The sequence below is a fragment of the Vulpes vulpes genome, chromosome 14, assembly GCF_048418805.1.
Source record: "Vulpes vulpes isolate BD-2025 chromosome 14, VulVul3, whole genome shotgun sequence".
Taxonomy (NCBI): Eukaryota; Metazoa; Chordata; class Mammalia; order Carnivora; family Canidae; genus Vulpes; species Vulpes vulpes.
This window is the reverse complement of record NC_132793.1, coordinates 106,884,231-106,900,251: the sequence shown is the minus strand read 5'-3', so window position 1 is coordinate 106,900,251 and position 16,021 is coordinate 106,884,231. Positions and strand designations below refer to the sequence as shown.

General features: G+C 47.7%; 1 protein-coding gene and 1 long non-coding RNA gene across 2 annotated transcripts in view; one reads left to right on the top strand and one right to left on the bottom strand.

Moving 5' to 3' along the window:
• Nucleotides 1-872: 872 nt before the first annotated feature.
• Nucleotides 873-2,170, bottom strand: BLOC1S4 (biogenesis of lysosomal organelles complex 1 subunit 4). The gene has a single exon (XM_025999837.2). The coding sequence runs from the start codon at nt 2,153-2,155 to the stop codon at nt 1,427-1,429; it is 729 nt and encodes a 242-aa protein (XP_025855622.2). The 5' UTR covers nt 2,156-2,170; the 3' UTR covers nt 873-1,426.
• A 3,599-nt stretch (nt 2,171-5,769) lies between these two features.
• Nucleotides 5,770-16,021, top strand: part of LOC140595485 (uncharacterized) — a 26,721-nt gene continuing 16,469 nt past the window's right edge. The window contains exon 1 of the long non-coding RNA XR_011997138.1: nt 5,770-6,279. This is a non-coding gene — a long non-coding RNA (uncharacterized lncRNA). The remainder of the gene's footprint in view (nt 6,280-16,021) is intronic.

Sequence of the window (16,021 nt, the reverse complement as noted above, 5' to 3'; positions counted from 1 at the left end):
AGAGAGATTGTCCTTTAAAGAAAAAGGCATTTTAGCAACATGGATATTAAATAAGAAAGCTATTTTCAGGGGCAGCCTGGGTGGCTCAGTGGTTTACCGCAGCCTTCAGCCCTTCAGCCCAGGGCGTGATCCTGGAGACCTGGGATGAAATCCCACATCGGGCTCCCTGCATGGAGCCTGCTTCTCCCTCTGCCTCTCTGTCTCTCTCATGAATGAATAAATAAATAAAATCTTTTTTTTTTTTTTAAAAGGAAAGCTATTTTCATATTCAGTGACGTCATAGGGATATGCTATTACTTCCCAGTGATGGCCAGTATTAAATGTAACTTACATGTGCTTTCAGCTTCTAAATTCAGAGATTCTTTGTCATCAATGAGCTTCCTGAATAAAAACTGTAAATGTGCGATATGGAAGGTCCATGAAAGCTAAGGTGCAGATTGCATTATCGGATTTATCATGATGTACACAGCTAAGGGAGGCTATACCTGCCCTGTCAGCCTCTGAGATCTTCGATAAATGCCACAAAAACACCCTAAGCTGGGTGCATAGTTGAGGTCTACTGTCTGTGAGGACCAATGGAGAATACAGATTAAGATTCAAATCAAGATCAAAGCCTGTTGTAACTGCAAGATTCTATGCTGTCGGTGAAAAAGACAAAAATCCTAACACTGGTCATTCACACGTGTGATTTAACTATTCACTTTGAAAGAAACATAAAATTCTGTGAAATAGTAGCTGAGTCTTTTCACATTTTTCACATCCTCAAGGAGGTACTCCCAAGCCACTTTTCCTTATCCCTAAAATCATGAGCAACAGGTCTATTTTCAAACAAACAAACAAAAAAGGGAATAAGTCCTTTTCAGAAGAAAAGCTTTTTCCGATAAAAGTTAGAATTTTTATTAATATTTAAGTTATAAGCCAAAAATGTTAGCAACCACAGACGTTTGCCGTGGACAAATTAAGATTCTGAGGCCCCAGTGTCAAATTCAACTTCAGAATTAGTTGCAATAAATCAATACATCTTCTCAGAAAGTGTATGATCCTTCCGTTTACGGCCCATGATGTGAAAAGCTTCATAGGACGTGAAATAACTTACCATCTACCCTGAAACTAAGCTACAGAAAATGGAATCGCCATTAGGATGGAAATAACAAGGCTCTGAACACCTCAGCAGTTCTTCTTAAGTGTATAAAATATAGAAACTCTGGAAAGGTGAACACTGTTGGCCGAGCTGTAAAACCCATAAAAGGAACCGTAATGCCGCAGCGCCCCGATGAGCTGGTTCATTTCGCTTCCCCGAGGACCCCCCGACCAGGCCGCCCTCGTTTCGGCTCGGAAGACACGGAAAACCACACGCAATCACGCAGGCGGCGAGGCACGCGGGTGTGCAGCAGGCAGCCCCCCCGACCGGCGCCGTCCCGCGGACTCAGACCTGAGGTCTCTCGCTGCAGCAGGGAAAGTGGTCTTCGGTCCGGAACAGGACGGGCGGTTCGTAGGCGCCCGGCTGGGGCCTGCCGGAGGACGCCTTGTGGAAGAAGGAGGGCACGGCGATCGTGTGTAGCAGCTTCCGGAAGGCGCTGGGGAAAGCGCCCAGCTCGGCCTCCGCCCGGGCCACCTGCTCCTCCATCCTGGCCACGCTGGCGCCGATCATCGCCACGAAGGCCTCCAGCCGGTCGATCTTGCTGTACACCTGCCGCATCTCCGTGGCCTTCGCGTAGATGCGAGGCACGCCCTCGCTGACCACGTGGGACGAGTCCCCGCGCAGCATGTCCAGCATGCCCACGAACTCGTCCACCCTGGTGAGCAGGTCCTCCAGGCTGGCGTCCAGGGCCTCGACCTCGGGCCGCGCCCCGGCTCCGGGAAGCAGGCAGGCGGCGTAGCCCGCGGCGGCGCGGCGCAGCAGCGGCAGGTCGCGGCCGGGCGCGCCCAGCTCGGAGCCCTCGTCCTCCCACGGCCCCGAAGCGCTGCTGTGGCTCTGGGACACGTTGCCGCTGTCCCCGCTCCAGGCAGCTCCCTGGAGCTCGGCCTCCTCCTCGGCCGGCCCCTCGCGCGGCGACGCCCGACCGGCGGGACGACCCTCCATGGCCGGCTTCGGCCGGGCCGCCCGCCCCGCTTCCGGGCCCGGCCGTTCTCCTTCCGGCCCCTCCGCACGCATGCGCGCACCGCCCCCCGCCTCGGGCTTCCGCTCGCGGACGCGCGCGCGCCAGTCTCTCCCCGCCCCTGGGCGCTCGTGCACGCGCAGCGCTCACCCGCAGGACTCTAGAATGCGAAGAGGTAACAGGATATAAGATGCGCACATCCTCAGCGCAAATTTTTTTTCTTTTAAGATTTTATTTTTATTTATTCATGAGAGACACAGAGGGAGACGCAGAGACCTAGGCAGTGGGAGAAGCAGGCTCCTGTGGGAAGCCTGATGTGGGACTGGAATCAGGACTCTGGGATGACGACCTGAGCCAAAGGCAGGCGCTCAACCCCTGAGCCAGCCAGGTGCCCCCTCAGTGCATCTTTCGCATATGTTCACACAATCCTGGAACCTCCACCCGGATCAAGATATAGAACATGTCCAAGACCCATGAAGAGCATCCTATTATCCCTAGTTTGTTCTTGCTGCTTATATTGAAATGAAAGAGGAGAAAAATAAAAGTATGGTCCCTGAAACCTTGCTATTCTTGGTGACTTTAAGAGTTCTCAGCTTCTGGGACGCCTGGGTGGCTCAGCAGTTTAGGACCTGCCTTTGGCCCAGGGTATGATCCTGGAGTCCCAGAATCTAGTCCCACATCGGGCTCCCTGCATGGAGCCTGCTTCTCCCTCTGCCTGTGTCTCTGCTTCTCTCTCTCTCTCTCTCTCTCATGAATAAATAAATAAAATCTTTAAAAAAAAAAGAGTTCTCAGCTTCTTTCCATATTTTCCCCAACACTTGGTATTGTCAATATTTTCACTTTTAGACATTCTACTGGATGTATAGTGAGTACTATCTCATTGTGGTTTTGATTTGCATTTCCCTGTTGAATCGTGAACTTTAGTGCCTTTTTATATACTTATGGGCCCTGTGGATATTCTCTTCCGTGAAGTGCTGGCTCAAGTCTTGTCCATTTTTAAATTGAACTATTTGTCTTTTCCTTATTGACCTATAGAAGTTCTCAATACAGTTTGAATATGAGTCCTTTGTCATATATCTTCTCCCACTCTGTGGCTTGCATTTTCATTCTCTTAAATGATGTCTTCTGATGAACATGTGATAATTTTAAGAAATTCCAATTCATCAAACCAGGAACATCTGGAGCGTGAAAGAGGACACTCAGGATACAAGATATAAAATATTGGGCAAACTATATCATGTAATTATTATGGACTATAAGGATTATAAGATGATCATGAAGGATCATATGTCCAATGCTTACCCTAGTGCAACAGGTGGTAATTGACACGCAGAGATATGTATTTGAGTTAACCAACTTGTCCAAGGCAAGTAATTGGAGGGACTAGGACCTAATGCAGGATGTGTCTGACTCCAATACCTTTGGCATCAAATAACCTCTATTCACTGTCATAATAGTTATAAAACCATCACCACTTACATCTACTGGTGCTTTGGTATTTGCAAAACACTTTCCTGCGCATCATCTCACTTATGCATCTTCCCACTGACAGAGATTCAGGCTGGGATCACCGGTCTTTATGAGACTGGAAAAATAGAAGCTCTGATGTGTGGCACTATGCAAACAGCATCCCTCCAAAGTACTGCTATTATGGCACCAGTTGAACAAGCCTGGAAACAGACTCCATCTACTTCACAATGGCATACTCTTGGTGCTCAATAACTTTTTAAGTGAATATTGAAACAACATTTACTGGGCCCATGCTGTTTTGCAGGTCCTGTAGGTGGTGGGGACCGAGACCAGAACCTGTCCTCAAGGAACCTCCAGTAGGCAGAGGCTCTTACATTTTCAGAAAGGAGGCCTTCTCTCTAAAACATTCCCTAAGGCCCTACTTGTGTCCAGGCTGCCAGGAGGGGTTAAGGACAGAGCTTAATCGGAAGTGGTCCTTTATCGTAGGTTGCTCACAGTCTGATGAAGATGATGCAGGCAGGCTGGATCCAAGGATCCACAGAGGGTGCCCTGCAAGACCAACTTTGCACAGGACAGAAATGAGATGTGAACCAGAGAAAGTAAAAACAGAGTTTATTGAATAGTGTGAGTGACATAATAGCAGACAGCATGTCTAGGAGACTCAGAAAGGAAAGGAGCGTGATGAGCCTATATTGGAAAGAAGTCTAGTATACATGTTCCTTCAGGAATCCAGGGTAGGGCCCGATCAAAAGCAAGTGGCAGGTGAATAATAGGTGTAATTCTATAAATCATTGAAGGTAGGGGTTATTGATGCCAGCATCAGCTAAGATTCGTTCAAGACTAACGCCCTGGAACATGTTTGCGATCTGCCTCTTTGTAGATGTTATCAGGTGTTTGGGGGCTTAGGACAAAAGTTCAGAGAAAGATTAACTTTCTTGTTTCCCCTTTGAAGTGGGAACATAGCTTCTTTGGTTAATTCAGATGCAAAATATAGACCAAGAGTAACTGTGACCTAGCAGAGAAATAGCAGAGATAGAGCCTTTCTAAAATGGACTCCCTTCAGCTCCCCTACCTCAAAGAGAGATAAACTACTGACCAGAGCCACCCGAGGCATCTGGAGAAACATCCCCCCAGAACAAAAATCTGGGAGGAAGGGGTGGGGATTACAGAGAAAAGGCCAGGTAGGATCCCTGGTTTTTGACGTAAGGGCCTGTCTCAGAAGAGGGAGCATGTGCTGTAGGTAAGGGCAGCGACTGGAGACCCAAAATAGCTCAGGTTCAAATTCTGACCTAAGCATGATTTTAGCCAGTTTTTCATCTAAAGGTCCATTGTGAGGTGAAATGAATTAATCTCAACATTTTTAAAAAAGATTTAAAAGTTTATTCATTCATAAGAGACAGAGAGAGAGAGAGAGAGAGAGAGAGGCAGAGACACAGGCAGAGGGAGAAACAGGCACCTGCAGGGAGCCCCAAGCAGGACTCCATCCCAGCACCCTGGGATCACGACCTGAGCCAAAGGCCTATGCTCAACCACTGAGCCACCCACGTGTTCCTAATCTAAGCACTTAGAGCAGTAAGCATCAGCCCATCTTATTCAAATTCAAGGGAGGGAGAATTGCTTTCACTTAAAAAAAAAAAAAAATAAAGGGGCGCCTGGGTGGCTCAATTGGTAGAGCGTCTGCCTTCAGCTCAGGTCATGATCCCAGGGTCTCGGGATGGAGCCCCATCGGGCACCCAGCTCCGCAGGGAGCGTGTTTCTCCATCTCTCTCTGCCTGCCTCTCCCTCTGCTTGTGCTCTCTCTCTGTTGAATAAATAAATAAAATCTTTTTTTTAAAAAAAGAGAAGCAGGCTCCCCGTGGGAGCCCGATGCAGGACTCCATCCCAGGACCCGGACATCATGATCTGAGCCAAAGGCAGATGCTCAACCACTGAGCCACCCAGGTGCCCCAAATAAATAAAATCTTTTTAAATAAAATAAATTAAAAGAAAAAAGCCTAGGGATGCCCTAGCGGAGGAGGTAATCAAAGCACTACCAGGCTCCCAAAGGCTGACTGGAGAAGGGAGGCAGGGCAGGGCGCGGGAAGCAGGTGGTGGAGGACGTGCGCGCGCCCGAGGCAGGGTCCCTCTGCGTGCGCGCACCCGCACACAGGAGTGGGCCCAGGTGTGGCCGTAAAGAGGCCGGGCCTTGTCGTGAAAGTGCCGCAAACACGCCCACCCCGGTGATGGCTGCAAGTACCCCCGCAGTGGCCCGATTAAACAGCTTCCGCTTCCGGGGTGGTGGTCCTGTTGTAGGGGTGACGGCGAAGCCTCAGTCCTACTGTGTCAGGAATTGGGCAGTGGGAGCAAAGTTGAGGTCAAGAGGAAAATGAGCGCGTGCTACCTTGGCTAGGAGTTCATGGTTTTTGAGGCTGCCCCCAACCTCCGCTGGTCATTAGAGAAAAATTAGAATGACTTCAGGTTCGTCTTTGGAAAACTGAAAAGCCCCTTCCAAAGGGACAGCTGCTGGAGGTAGAGCCGCCTAGGCGCTAAGGAGGGTGGTGCTGGGGAGACCAAAGAAAATCTGGCCCATGCAGCAGAATAGGGGAGGGTGAGAACACAGGGAAAGAAACGGAGAAGTGTGAGGCTGTAGGCCTTGGCCGGAAATGCCCAGGTTCTTCTACAAGACAGATGCGTCGGAGGACCTAGTCTGAAAGAAGTGACATTCTTGTGGGTAAGTTTTTTTTTTTTTTTTTTTAACACCACTGCAGAAATCTGAAATTCAGGGTCTTGATGGCAGATTTCTTCCAGTTGTGCTTTACCTTCACAGCTGATGGATTCTGGTCATCTGGTAGGGATGGGCTGCCCCCCTCAAGGATGCTGAAACAGCTTGTTGTTTACTGTTTTTTTAATTCTGTCTTATTCTGTTAGGTTTTTTTTTCTTTTTAAGATTTCACTACTTATTTATTTGAGAGAGATAGCACAACTGGGGAGGAGAGGAAGAAGCAGGCTGCCCACTGAGCAGGGAGCCCACTGAGGGCTCTATCCCAAGACCGTGAGATCATGACCTGAGCCAAAGGTGGACACTTCACCGACTGAGCCACCCAGGCACCCCTGTTTCTGTGTTTTTTAATCCACATGTAACAGTCTCCCTTAGGGCAGGAGAATTCGTCCCTTGGAAGCATAGTAAGTCAGTAAAAGACTGACATGGAGCTTTTGCAGTGAAGCCAGATAGGCTGTTCCTTGGCGTGGTACCCAGGAGAACAGGGGGCTCATGTTCCAAGTCCCAAACTGCCAATGGCTTACAAGTGAGGGTTTCTAAGGGCAAAATTTGGGGCGGGGGTCTGCTGACAAGGTGGACACAGTTGATGGATTGGAGGTAAAGTCAGGTCGTGTTCACAGATGTTACTTAGTTATTCTGGTCCCATGGAGGTCAGTCTGTTTGCTCTCGAGAGACTCGGAATCTAAGAAATGTCTTTATTTCTTATGTTGGAGATTTTGGATTAAGTATATCTGGTGATTCTGTAGTTAGGATAGTGTTGATCAGCTGCTTGTATGTGCATAAACTAGTGGGGTTGCATCCTTCACGTTCCTTTGAATGATCAGCAAGCATTCCAGCTCTTGGACCTGGGTCTGTGTGTTTCCTGGCCCGTCCAGCTGTGCCTGGGGACGATAAGACCTCTAATGTTTGTCCTTTCATCTGACCTAACAAGATGGGTGTTGGCATCAGCTGGTGACCCTGATGTGGGTTTAGATCGTCCAGTGTATTTGATTCCTGAAGAATAACTGTATGGGAAATACTCTCATAATGGAAATGGGGCTTAATGCAGAGTTGTTTCAGTGGCCACGTTCGTTCTTGTTACTTTGCTGTGTTCAAAATGTTGGGCGTGGCCAACATTGTGTTTTGCTGGTGCCATGTGACCTGATTGTCGTCTGGAACTTTGGGACATCTGTAGATGTGGGGCCAGAATCTTCTACCAGTGGAGGTGCCTGGAAGGCACTGCTTGGGTGTGGCTGGTGCCCAGTGTTGGGGTGAGACTGCTTTGGGGAACACTGGGAAAAACTGTGAGGCAGTTGGAAGATGGTTGGGTGTGTATTTTGGAACTTTGATTCCTGTGAGACACAGGAATAGAGCTATGTCTTATGGCATATCGTCTGGTGTATGTGGTATCACCCATCAGGTGAGTTTATTTAGACAACGTCGCTGGCCCCAAATAAAAGTTGGAATAGAGGGATCCCTGGGTGGCTCAATGGTTTAGCGCCTGCCTTCAGCCCAGGGCGTGATCCTGGAGTCCCTGGGGTCGAGTCCCACATCGGGCTTCCTGCATGGAGCCTGCTTCTTCCTCTGCCTGTGTCTCTGCCTCTCTCTCTCTCTCTCTCTCTCTCTCTCTCTCTCTCTCTCTGTGTGTGTGTGTGTGTGTGTCTCTAATGAATGAATAAATATAATCTTAAAAAAAAAAAGTTGGAATAGAGAATGATAGGATACGCTTCACTGTCGGAATGCCCTCAGTTAACAAGGGTTTCGACTATCAAATCAAACAGACCATCTACAAAGAGCCTGGGGACACTGGAGAGAGGAAGAGGCATCATCAGGACCCATTAAGTCCCTTCTAGTTTATCAGGATAGACCTGACCGAGATTTGAGATTGAAGTCAGACATGTGATAAATTAAGTGCTCATTCGCCTTGCAAAACAAAGATCTATAAAACACCTTTTTAAAAAAAATGATTTTATTTATTCGTTTTATTTATTTATTCATGAGAGACATACAGAGGGAGAGGCACAGGCAGAGGGAGAAGCAGGCTCCATGCAGGGAGCCCAATGTGGGACTCCATCCCAGGACCCTGGGACCACACCCTGAGCCAAAGGCAGATGCTCAACCACTGAGCCAAGCAGATGTCCCAAAAACCTTTTTTTAAAAGGTGACATTCAGATGACCAAGGCCCCTGTGTGTGTTAATAAATTTCCTTTGAAATGGACACGCTCCTTTCAGTGCTGCTGCCCATCCACATGTGGGACCAAGTTGCTTGAAGTTTGGGTTCTCTGTGAGCCTGGAACTGTGAGGGAGAATTGCTCATGGCAGCTGCCGTGGGGATAATATGACAAAACACTCAGCTCTCAGCAGAGATGCCTGGTCCCAGCCCCTGCCCCTCATCATGCTAGAAAGTGTGTTTAGTCTCTCAGGGGGCATAACGTGCTTTCTTTCCAGCCGAGGCCAGGGATGTGGGAGCAGGAGGAGGGACTCAGCACTATGTGGAAGGGACTGGAACTTGCCCTAGAACGCTCAGTACAACTTCTGAGAGTAGAAGCCAGTGGGGGCATCAGAAGCTCAAGAACGATTGACCTGCAGCCCTGGGGGGGTTCATAGGGGCCTGTTGATGTACATTGCAGGTTAGTTGCTCCATGGTCTCTTAATTCCAGGAGTTGGCTGAAGAAGCACCTCTTCTTTGGGATATTATGGACCTTGACTCAGGAAATTTAGTTATAAGTTGTGTCACTGATTTTTTTTTTTTTTAAGATTTTATTTATCTGTGTGAGAGAGGGGCGGGGAGAGAATGAGTGGGGTCAGGGGTAGAGGGAGGAGCAGACTCCTGTGGCCAGGGAGCCTGATGTGAGACTCGATCCCAGGACCCTGGGATCATGACCTGAACCAAAGACCAGACACTACGCACTTAGCCACCTAGGCGTCTCATTCATTCATTCATTCATTCAAAGATTTTATTTATTCGAGAGAGAAAGAGAGAGAGAGAGAGAGGCAGAGACACAGGCAGAGGGAGAAGCAGGCTCCCTATGTGGAGCCCAATGCAGGACTCAATCCCAGGACCCCAGGATCATGCCCTGAGCTGAAGGCAGACTCAATTGCTGAGCCCCCCAGTGCCCCTCTAGGCGCCCCTTAGAAATAGATGCATTGAGGGTGAAAAACTTGCTGCACTTGTGTGTGTGTGGTATATAGATGTACACAGTGTATGCATGCTTCCTCTTGATTAACTGACCACAGATTATATTTCTTCATTGGAGTACATTTCATCTCTTCATTATCCTAGGTCTTGATGCTAAGCCTCCTTCATGGTCAGAGCCCTAAGTCTTCCGAATCATTTTAAACCCTTGGCTGTAATGCAGAGCACTACAGTGACAGGCTGATGGTCTTCATTCATGCTTGTGATGCAGAGTAACATAGAGGCATACAGGGCTTTGTGTGGATTTCCTATTTTAACTCATAAATTTCCCCCTAATTGGATTGCATATCCGTGGAATTCAAACAACTTCTAAGTCAGCTAGAAAATTTGAATTGCGGGATCCCTGGGTGGCGCAGCGGTTTGGCGCCTGTCTTTGGCCCAGGGCGCGATCCTGGAGACCTGGGATCGAATCCCACGTCGGGCTCCCGGTGCATGGAGCCTGCTTCTCCCTCTGCCTGTGTCTCTGCCTCTCTCTCTCTCTCTCTGTGTGACTATCATAAAAAAAAAAAAAAAAAAAAATTTGAATTGCCTTCTGTCAGCAGCTCTGAAATCATTTGTCATGGACAAGCCTGTCGTGCCCAAACTCTTTGCTGTGGAGTCTGAAATTCTGTGTTCTCTTCCAGAAGGCTTGGGAAATTCTCCAGCCACCACTTGCAGCAGCTGGCTTGTGATGCCTGAATCTTCACTCATGTTTTGTTGCGGTACTTCTCAGAGTTCTGTTTCTTCTGAGAACAGGTGATTATCCACTATCCACGTAGCTCACTAGGCCACCTTTCAAGTTTCTTGCTTACAGGTTGTCTTACCGGAGAGGCCCCCATGTTCCCTCTTTAAAAACAACACGGCCGTCCCTGTTACTCTCTATGCTCCTTTATTTTTCTTCTCACCACCTGCCACATGATGATTAATTTGTGTATTGCCTGACCTCTCCCTATAGAATGTCAGTCCCTTGAAGACAGGAATTTTGTTTACTGCTAAATTCCTAGCACAAAGACCAACGCTTGATTGGCCATATGGTTGGTACTCAATGCTCATTGAATGAATGTGTACCAATTTGGTATGTAAATTTAATTGTGGGTCACTTGGATGGCTTGGTCGATTGAGCATCTGACTCTTGACTTGACTCTTGGTTTCAGCTCAGATCATGATCTCTCAGTCATGGGATCCAGCCCTGAGTTGGACTTCATGCTGAGCACGGAGTCTGCTTGTCTCCCTCTCCCTCTCACTTGTATGCTCTTGTGTGCTCCCTTGCTCGCTCTCTCTTTCTCTCTCTCTCTCTCAAAAATAAATATATAAGTCTTTTAAAAAGGGCACCTGGGTGGCTCAGTGGTTAAGCATCTGCCTTTGGCTCAGCTCATGATCCTGGGGTCCTGGGATCCAGTCCTGCATCAGGCTCCCTGCATGGATCCTGCTTTTCTCTCTGCCTGTGTCTCTGCCTCTCTCTGTGTGTGAATAAATAAATAATTTTTTAAAATAAATCTTTAAAAAATATTGTGTCTGCTTACCAGGGCAGATAACTCAACCCAAAGTTTCTCAGCCAGAAACCAGTGTCCTTGATTCCTCCTTCCTCCTCAGCAATCTCTTCCCCCTTCCTCACTATCACTGACACACATCGATTCTTTGCCAGATTGTACCTTAGGTTCCCCCAACTCCCTCCAGCTGCCCTAGACCACTAGCACAGTGCTCTCCTAACTGGCCTCCCTGCTTGTCTTATTGCCAGTCCCTCTCCTTCACAGTCAGCAGCAGATTGGGCTACGTTGAGTCCCTGCTTATAACCATTTCCAAAATTCATTTTGCTGCACAAGTCTTTACTTATTGGTATTATTTACCTCCTACTATGTATCAGACGCTGTTCTAGGCATTGAGGGCTGTGAACGGACATTCCAAAAGTTCTGCCCCTGGAACTTCATTCTAGTGCTGGAGATAATGGTAAGCAGGGGAAATTGGTAGCATGTTACCTAGGGATGAGTGCTAAAGACATTCATTCATTCGAAATATGTAGTTAGTTCTTTCTGTTTTTGTTTTTGTTTTTTCCGATTTACTTATTTATTTGAGAGAAGGAATGTGCTGCAGGAAGGGGGCGGTGGGAGGGTCAGAGGGAGAGAGAAACTCTAGGATTCTGCACTGAGTGTGGAGCCTGACTCGGGGCTCAACGTGGGGTGTGATCTCACGACCCTGAGATCATGACCTGAGCAGAAACCAAGAGTCCACCCAGGCGCCCCATATATATTTCTCATATGTACAAGGATTTCTCCATCCCTCAGCGTGGGCTCACTCTGGTTTTCCTCTGTCACTATCCAGAAGTGAGCCCTCTCCCTCGTCCTCAAATGTTCACATTTAAGATGTTCATCTTCCTTGTGACTAGCCTTCCTCTTACCTCTTACAGACTCTAACTCCTACTTCTGTCAATGTCTGCTGTCTGGACACAGCCTCTGCAGCTTCAGGGTATGGGGTCTTCACACTCCACTCCCTGCGTGAGGGCACAGAGAATGTAGGTACTCGGAATGTGCAGGGCTGCAGTTTTGCCAGTTGGATGCAATTCCTAGAGTTGTGTGCATGTCTGTGAAGACAGTTGGTGCTTGTCATTTGTGGTAAAGACACCATGAGCACTGAGTTAGCAAATATGGATCACTGCCTTTAAGGGATGAGCACGCTTAGGTTTCTGCCAGGGTCTGGCCACATTGTCATCAACCGACCAATACATAATATAGTTTTGGGATGTCAGGGTGGCTCAGCGGTTGAGCATCTGCCTTCATCCCCAGGGTGTGATCCTGGAGTCCCAGGATCGAGTCCCACATTGGGCTTCCTGCATGGAGCCTACTTCTCCCTCTGCCTGTGTCTCTGCCTCTCTCTCTCTCTCTCTGTCTCTCATGAATAAATAAATTGAATCTTTAAAAAAAAAAAAAAACCTAGTTTTATATGTGTTTGTGTTTGAAGATACCTTATTTAGCATATTTTTGATTCATTAATGTTGAACTCCCAGCCAACAGCACTGTAACCCACGCTTCATGGAATCTTATCTAACACACGTGTTTTCTCTGTAAGGCACTTCACTATTTTTGTGGTTAGAAATGCTGGGAAGAACTTCAGCACTTAGGCTTGCAGCCCATTTTAAACTGAAGTCACCAACAACCCCTCCACTTCCCAAATGCAGACTGTGAGAAAGACACTTGTACGAGGTGAGCAGAAACAAGAAGGCAGGGTTCCACGTCATTCTTCCTCAGCTGCACATGTCAGTGAGTGACCAGGAAAGCTCCACGAGTATTGATTTTGGGGCTACAAATATATTTTACTGAGTAGGTAAGTTTGTAAATATAAAATCACCAAATGAGGGCAGACTACACACTCAAACAGCCCGGTGTAGATGTCTTGGTGAGGAATAGGGAGCCACAGTGGCCCATGTCAGGGCTCAGCCTGGGCAGGGTGGAGAGGACATCCCTACAGAGGGGCAGCCTGGCATAGGGGTCAGAGCCCTCCAAGCAGGGTGAAGACATCTATGGAGGGTGGCTGGAGGGAGGGAAACCCAACCTGGGAAATGAAAACCCAGGCAGGGTTAGGAGTCCCCAAGGTGGTCAGGGGTCAGAGCCCAAGTCGAGTGAGGGGAGCAGCCACACATGGGGATAACTCCGTGCAGCTTGTCAGAGCCTGAAGGGGGTAAGGAGGGCATCCATAGAGGAGGCCAGACCTGTGATGTGACTCAGCCCAAGGGGTGAGAGGGTGTGCATTCAGGGTCTGACTGGCTTATCAGGGCTTATCAGAGGCTTATCAGGGAAAAGTTTTCCATGCAGGAAAAGGGGTGCCAGCAGTGGGAGAGAAATATGAGAAAAGAATGCCAGAATGAACTCCGTGGTATTGGATTGAAGTTAGAGGTATCTGAGTGAACTTGTGGTTCTATGTATATATTATACAACTATGTAGAACCATAATGTGCGTATATGAATTAATGTACACACAAATATTCTCACATTCTGCCTATTGGAAGCGTCAGGAAGCAGTGACACCCCAGTAGTAATGAGCATACCTGGCTCTCTGATCTTGGCTTTTTAATTTAATTTAATTTTTATTTATTATTTTTTAAAGATTTTATTTATTTGGGAGAGCACAAGCAGCGGAGGGGCAGAGGGAGAAGTGGACTCCTCGCTAAGCAGGGAGTCTGATGCAGGGCTCAATCCCAGGACCATGGGATCATGACCTGAGCTGAAGTCAGACACACAACCGTCTGAGCCACGCAGGTGCCCTATTTTATTTTAGAGAGAGAGAGAGCACTCACATGTACACAGAAGGGAGGGATGGGGGACACAGAGGAAATGAATCCCAGACAGAGTCCCTGCTGAGTGCGGAGCCTGATGGACCCTGACCTCACCACATGAGCCAAGACCATGAGTGCACCAAGCATCTGTAAGCCAAGATGCTTAACAGAATGCACCACCCAGGCGCCCTGTCATCTTGCCTTCTAAATACTGCTTTTCCACTAAAAGGAACTAGAAGTGCTTGGAGAAATGGTCAGTTCTAGAGCCAGGGCAGGGAGAGCATAAGATGTATCCAGATACCTTGCTGTGATAGAAAGCAAGGGGTGTTCAGACAAGGTTGGGATAGGTCAGAACACAGAGCCCAGCTTGAATGGGTCCCGCTGCCAAACAGGATGCAGTGTGGTCATCAGAACAGTGGTGGTAACAGTGATAGTGCTTAAGAATCACTTCTTGCCAACTCAGACCTGAGTCATGAGGAAACAGCAGATAAACTCAAATGGAAGGAAACTCTACAAAATAACCTATAATCATCGAAAGTGTCAAGCTCACGAAGGTCTGTGAAACTGGGGAACTGTTCCTGATTGAAGAAGACCAAACAGACACGAGAACTAAATGCAGCAGTGAGGCGTGTTTGCTATAAACGTGATCCTTTGCTTTATAAAAGACGCTATTAGAACAATTGGCAAAACTTGAATGGGGTCTTGAGATGGGCTGGTGGTCGTGTGTCCATGTCATTTCCTGATCTCAGTGGCTGCACTGTGATTCTGTAGGAGAGTGCCTTGTAGGGGGACAGTCATACTCAAGTACTCGGGCTGATGGATCATGTCAGCAGCTTATTCTCAGATCCTTCTGAAAAATTAAATTCTTTGTACTCTAACTTCTGTAAGCTTGTGATTTCCGTAAGTTTCCAAATTTAGAACATTTCTAAAGTGATTAATAAAATAACGCTAAAGACCTTTTTATTTTTTAAAAATACGTATTCAGGGGATCCCTGGATGGCTCAGCAGTTTAGCACCACCTTCGGCCCAGGGCCTGATCCTGGAGTCCCGGGATCGAGTCCCACATCCGGCTCCCAGCATGGAGCCTGCTTCTCCCTCTGCCTGTATTCTGTTTCTCTCTCTCTCTCTCTCTGTATCTCTCATGAATGAATAAAATAAAATTAAAAAACCCAAAAATATTTATTCATTTGAGAGACAGTGTGAGTGAGCATAGGGTGGAGGGTCAGAGGGAGAGAGAATCTTAAGCAGATTCTTTGCTGAGCCTGACATGGGGCTTGATCTCATGACCCTGAGATCACAACCTGAGCTGAAACCAAGAGTAAGATGCTCAACTGACTGAACCACCCAGGTGCCCCAAGACCTTTTTAAAAGCTTAATGTTGGGATCCCTGGGTGGCACAGCGGTTTGGCGCCTGCCTTTGGCCCAGGGCGCCATCCTGGAGACCCGGGATCGAATCTATCATAAATAAATAAAAAATAAATAAATAAATAAAAGCTCAATGTTGTCTCTGAAATGTAGCCACAAGTCTCTATCTTTTACTCAGTATTTATCATGAACAGCAGAAGGCAACCAGGTCTGTAAGCCAACAATGTTTCTGAATTTGTCAGGAAGTTCTTTCTAGATTCATCCTTCTTTTTTTTTTTTTTTTAATTTTCCACATTTTTTTTAAAAGATTTTATTTATTCATGAGAGACACACAGAGAGAGGCAGAGACCCAGGCAGAGGAAAAAGCAGGCCCCATGCAGGGAGCCGGACACGGGACTCAATCCCAGGTCTCCAGGACCAGGCCCTGGGCTGAAGGCGGCGCTAAACCGCTGAGCCACCTGGGCTGCCCCAGATTCATCCTTTTAAAAGTCTGCCTTTTTTCCTTTTGGTTAAGAATTACTAATAAAGTCACTACTGTTATTATATATGGTAATGTGTTATTATATATGGAATAGTTATTAAAATTATTAACTATTACAGTAACTATTGCTGTTGCACATTCTTTGCCTTCAAATAACGAATTTGAGAGCTTTATGGACGAAATCGGTCAGGGTTCCTAGGGGCACAGAAGCTGACCCGGGACAGGTAAGGCAGTTTCCAGAAGCACGGGGAGGGCTCAGGAAGAGGTTCAGGGTGCCGCTTCCAGGAACAGCCCACACTGCAGAACTGGACGGAGAGGAACTTTGCCTTGCCTCTGAGCTCAGGACGGTTCAGTTCATCATACCTGCTTCTGCCCCAACACCTTGCCTCTACCCTGCCTGAGTAGACCTGGCTCCTTGAACCCTCCC

Excerpts from the sequence above, each read along its gene's own strand:
- BLOC1S4 (XM_025999837.2), bottom strand. The coding sequence starts at position 2,155 with ATGCGTGCGGAGGGGCCGGAAGGAGAACGGCCGGGCCCGGAAGCGGGG.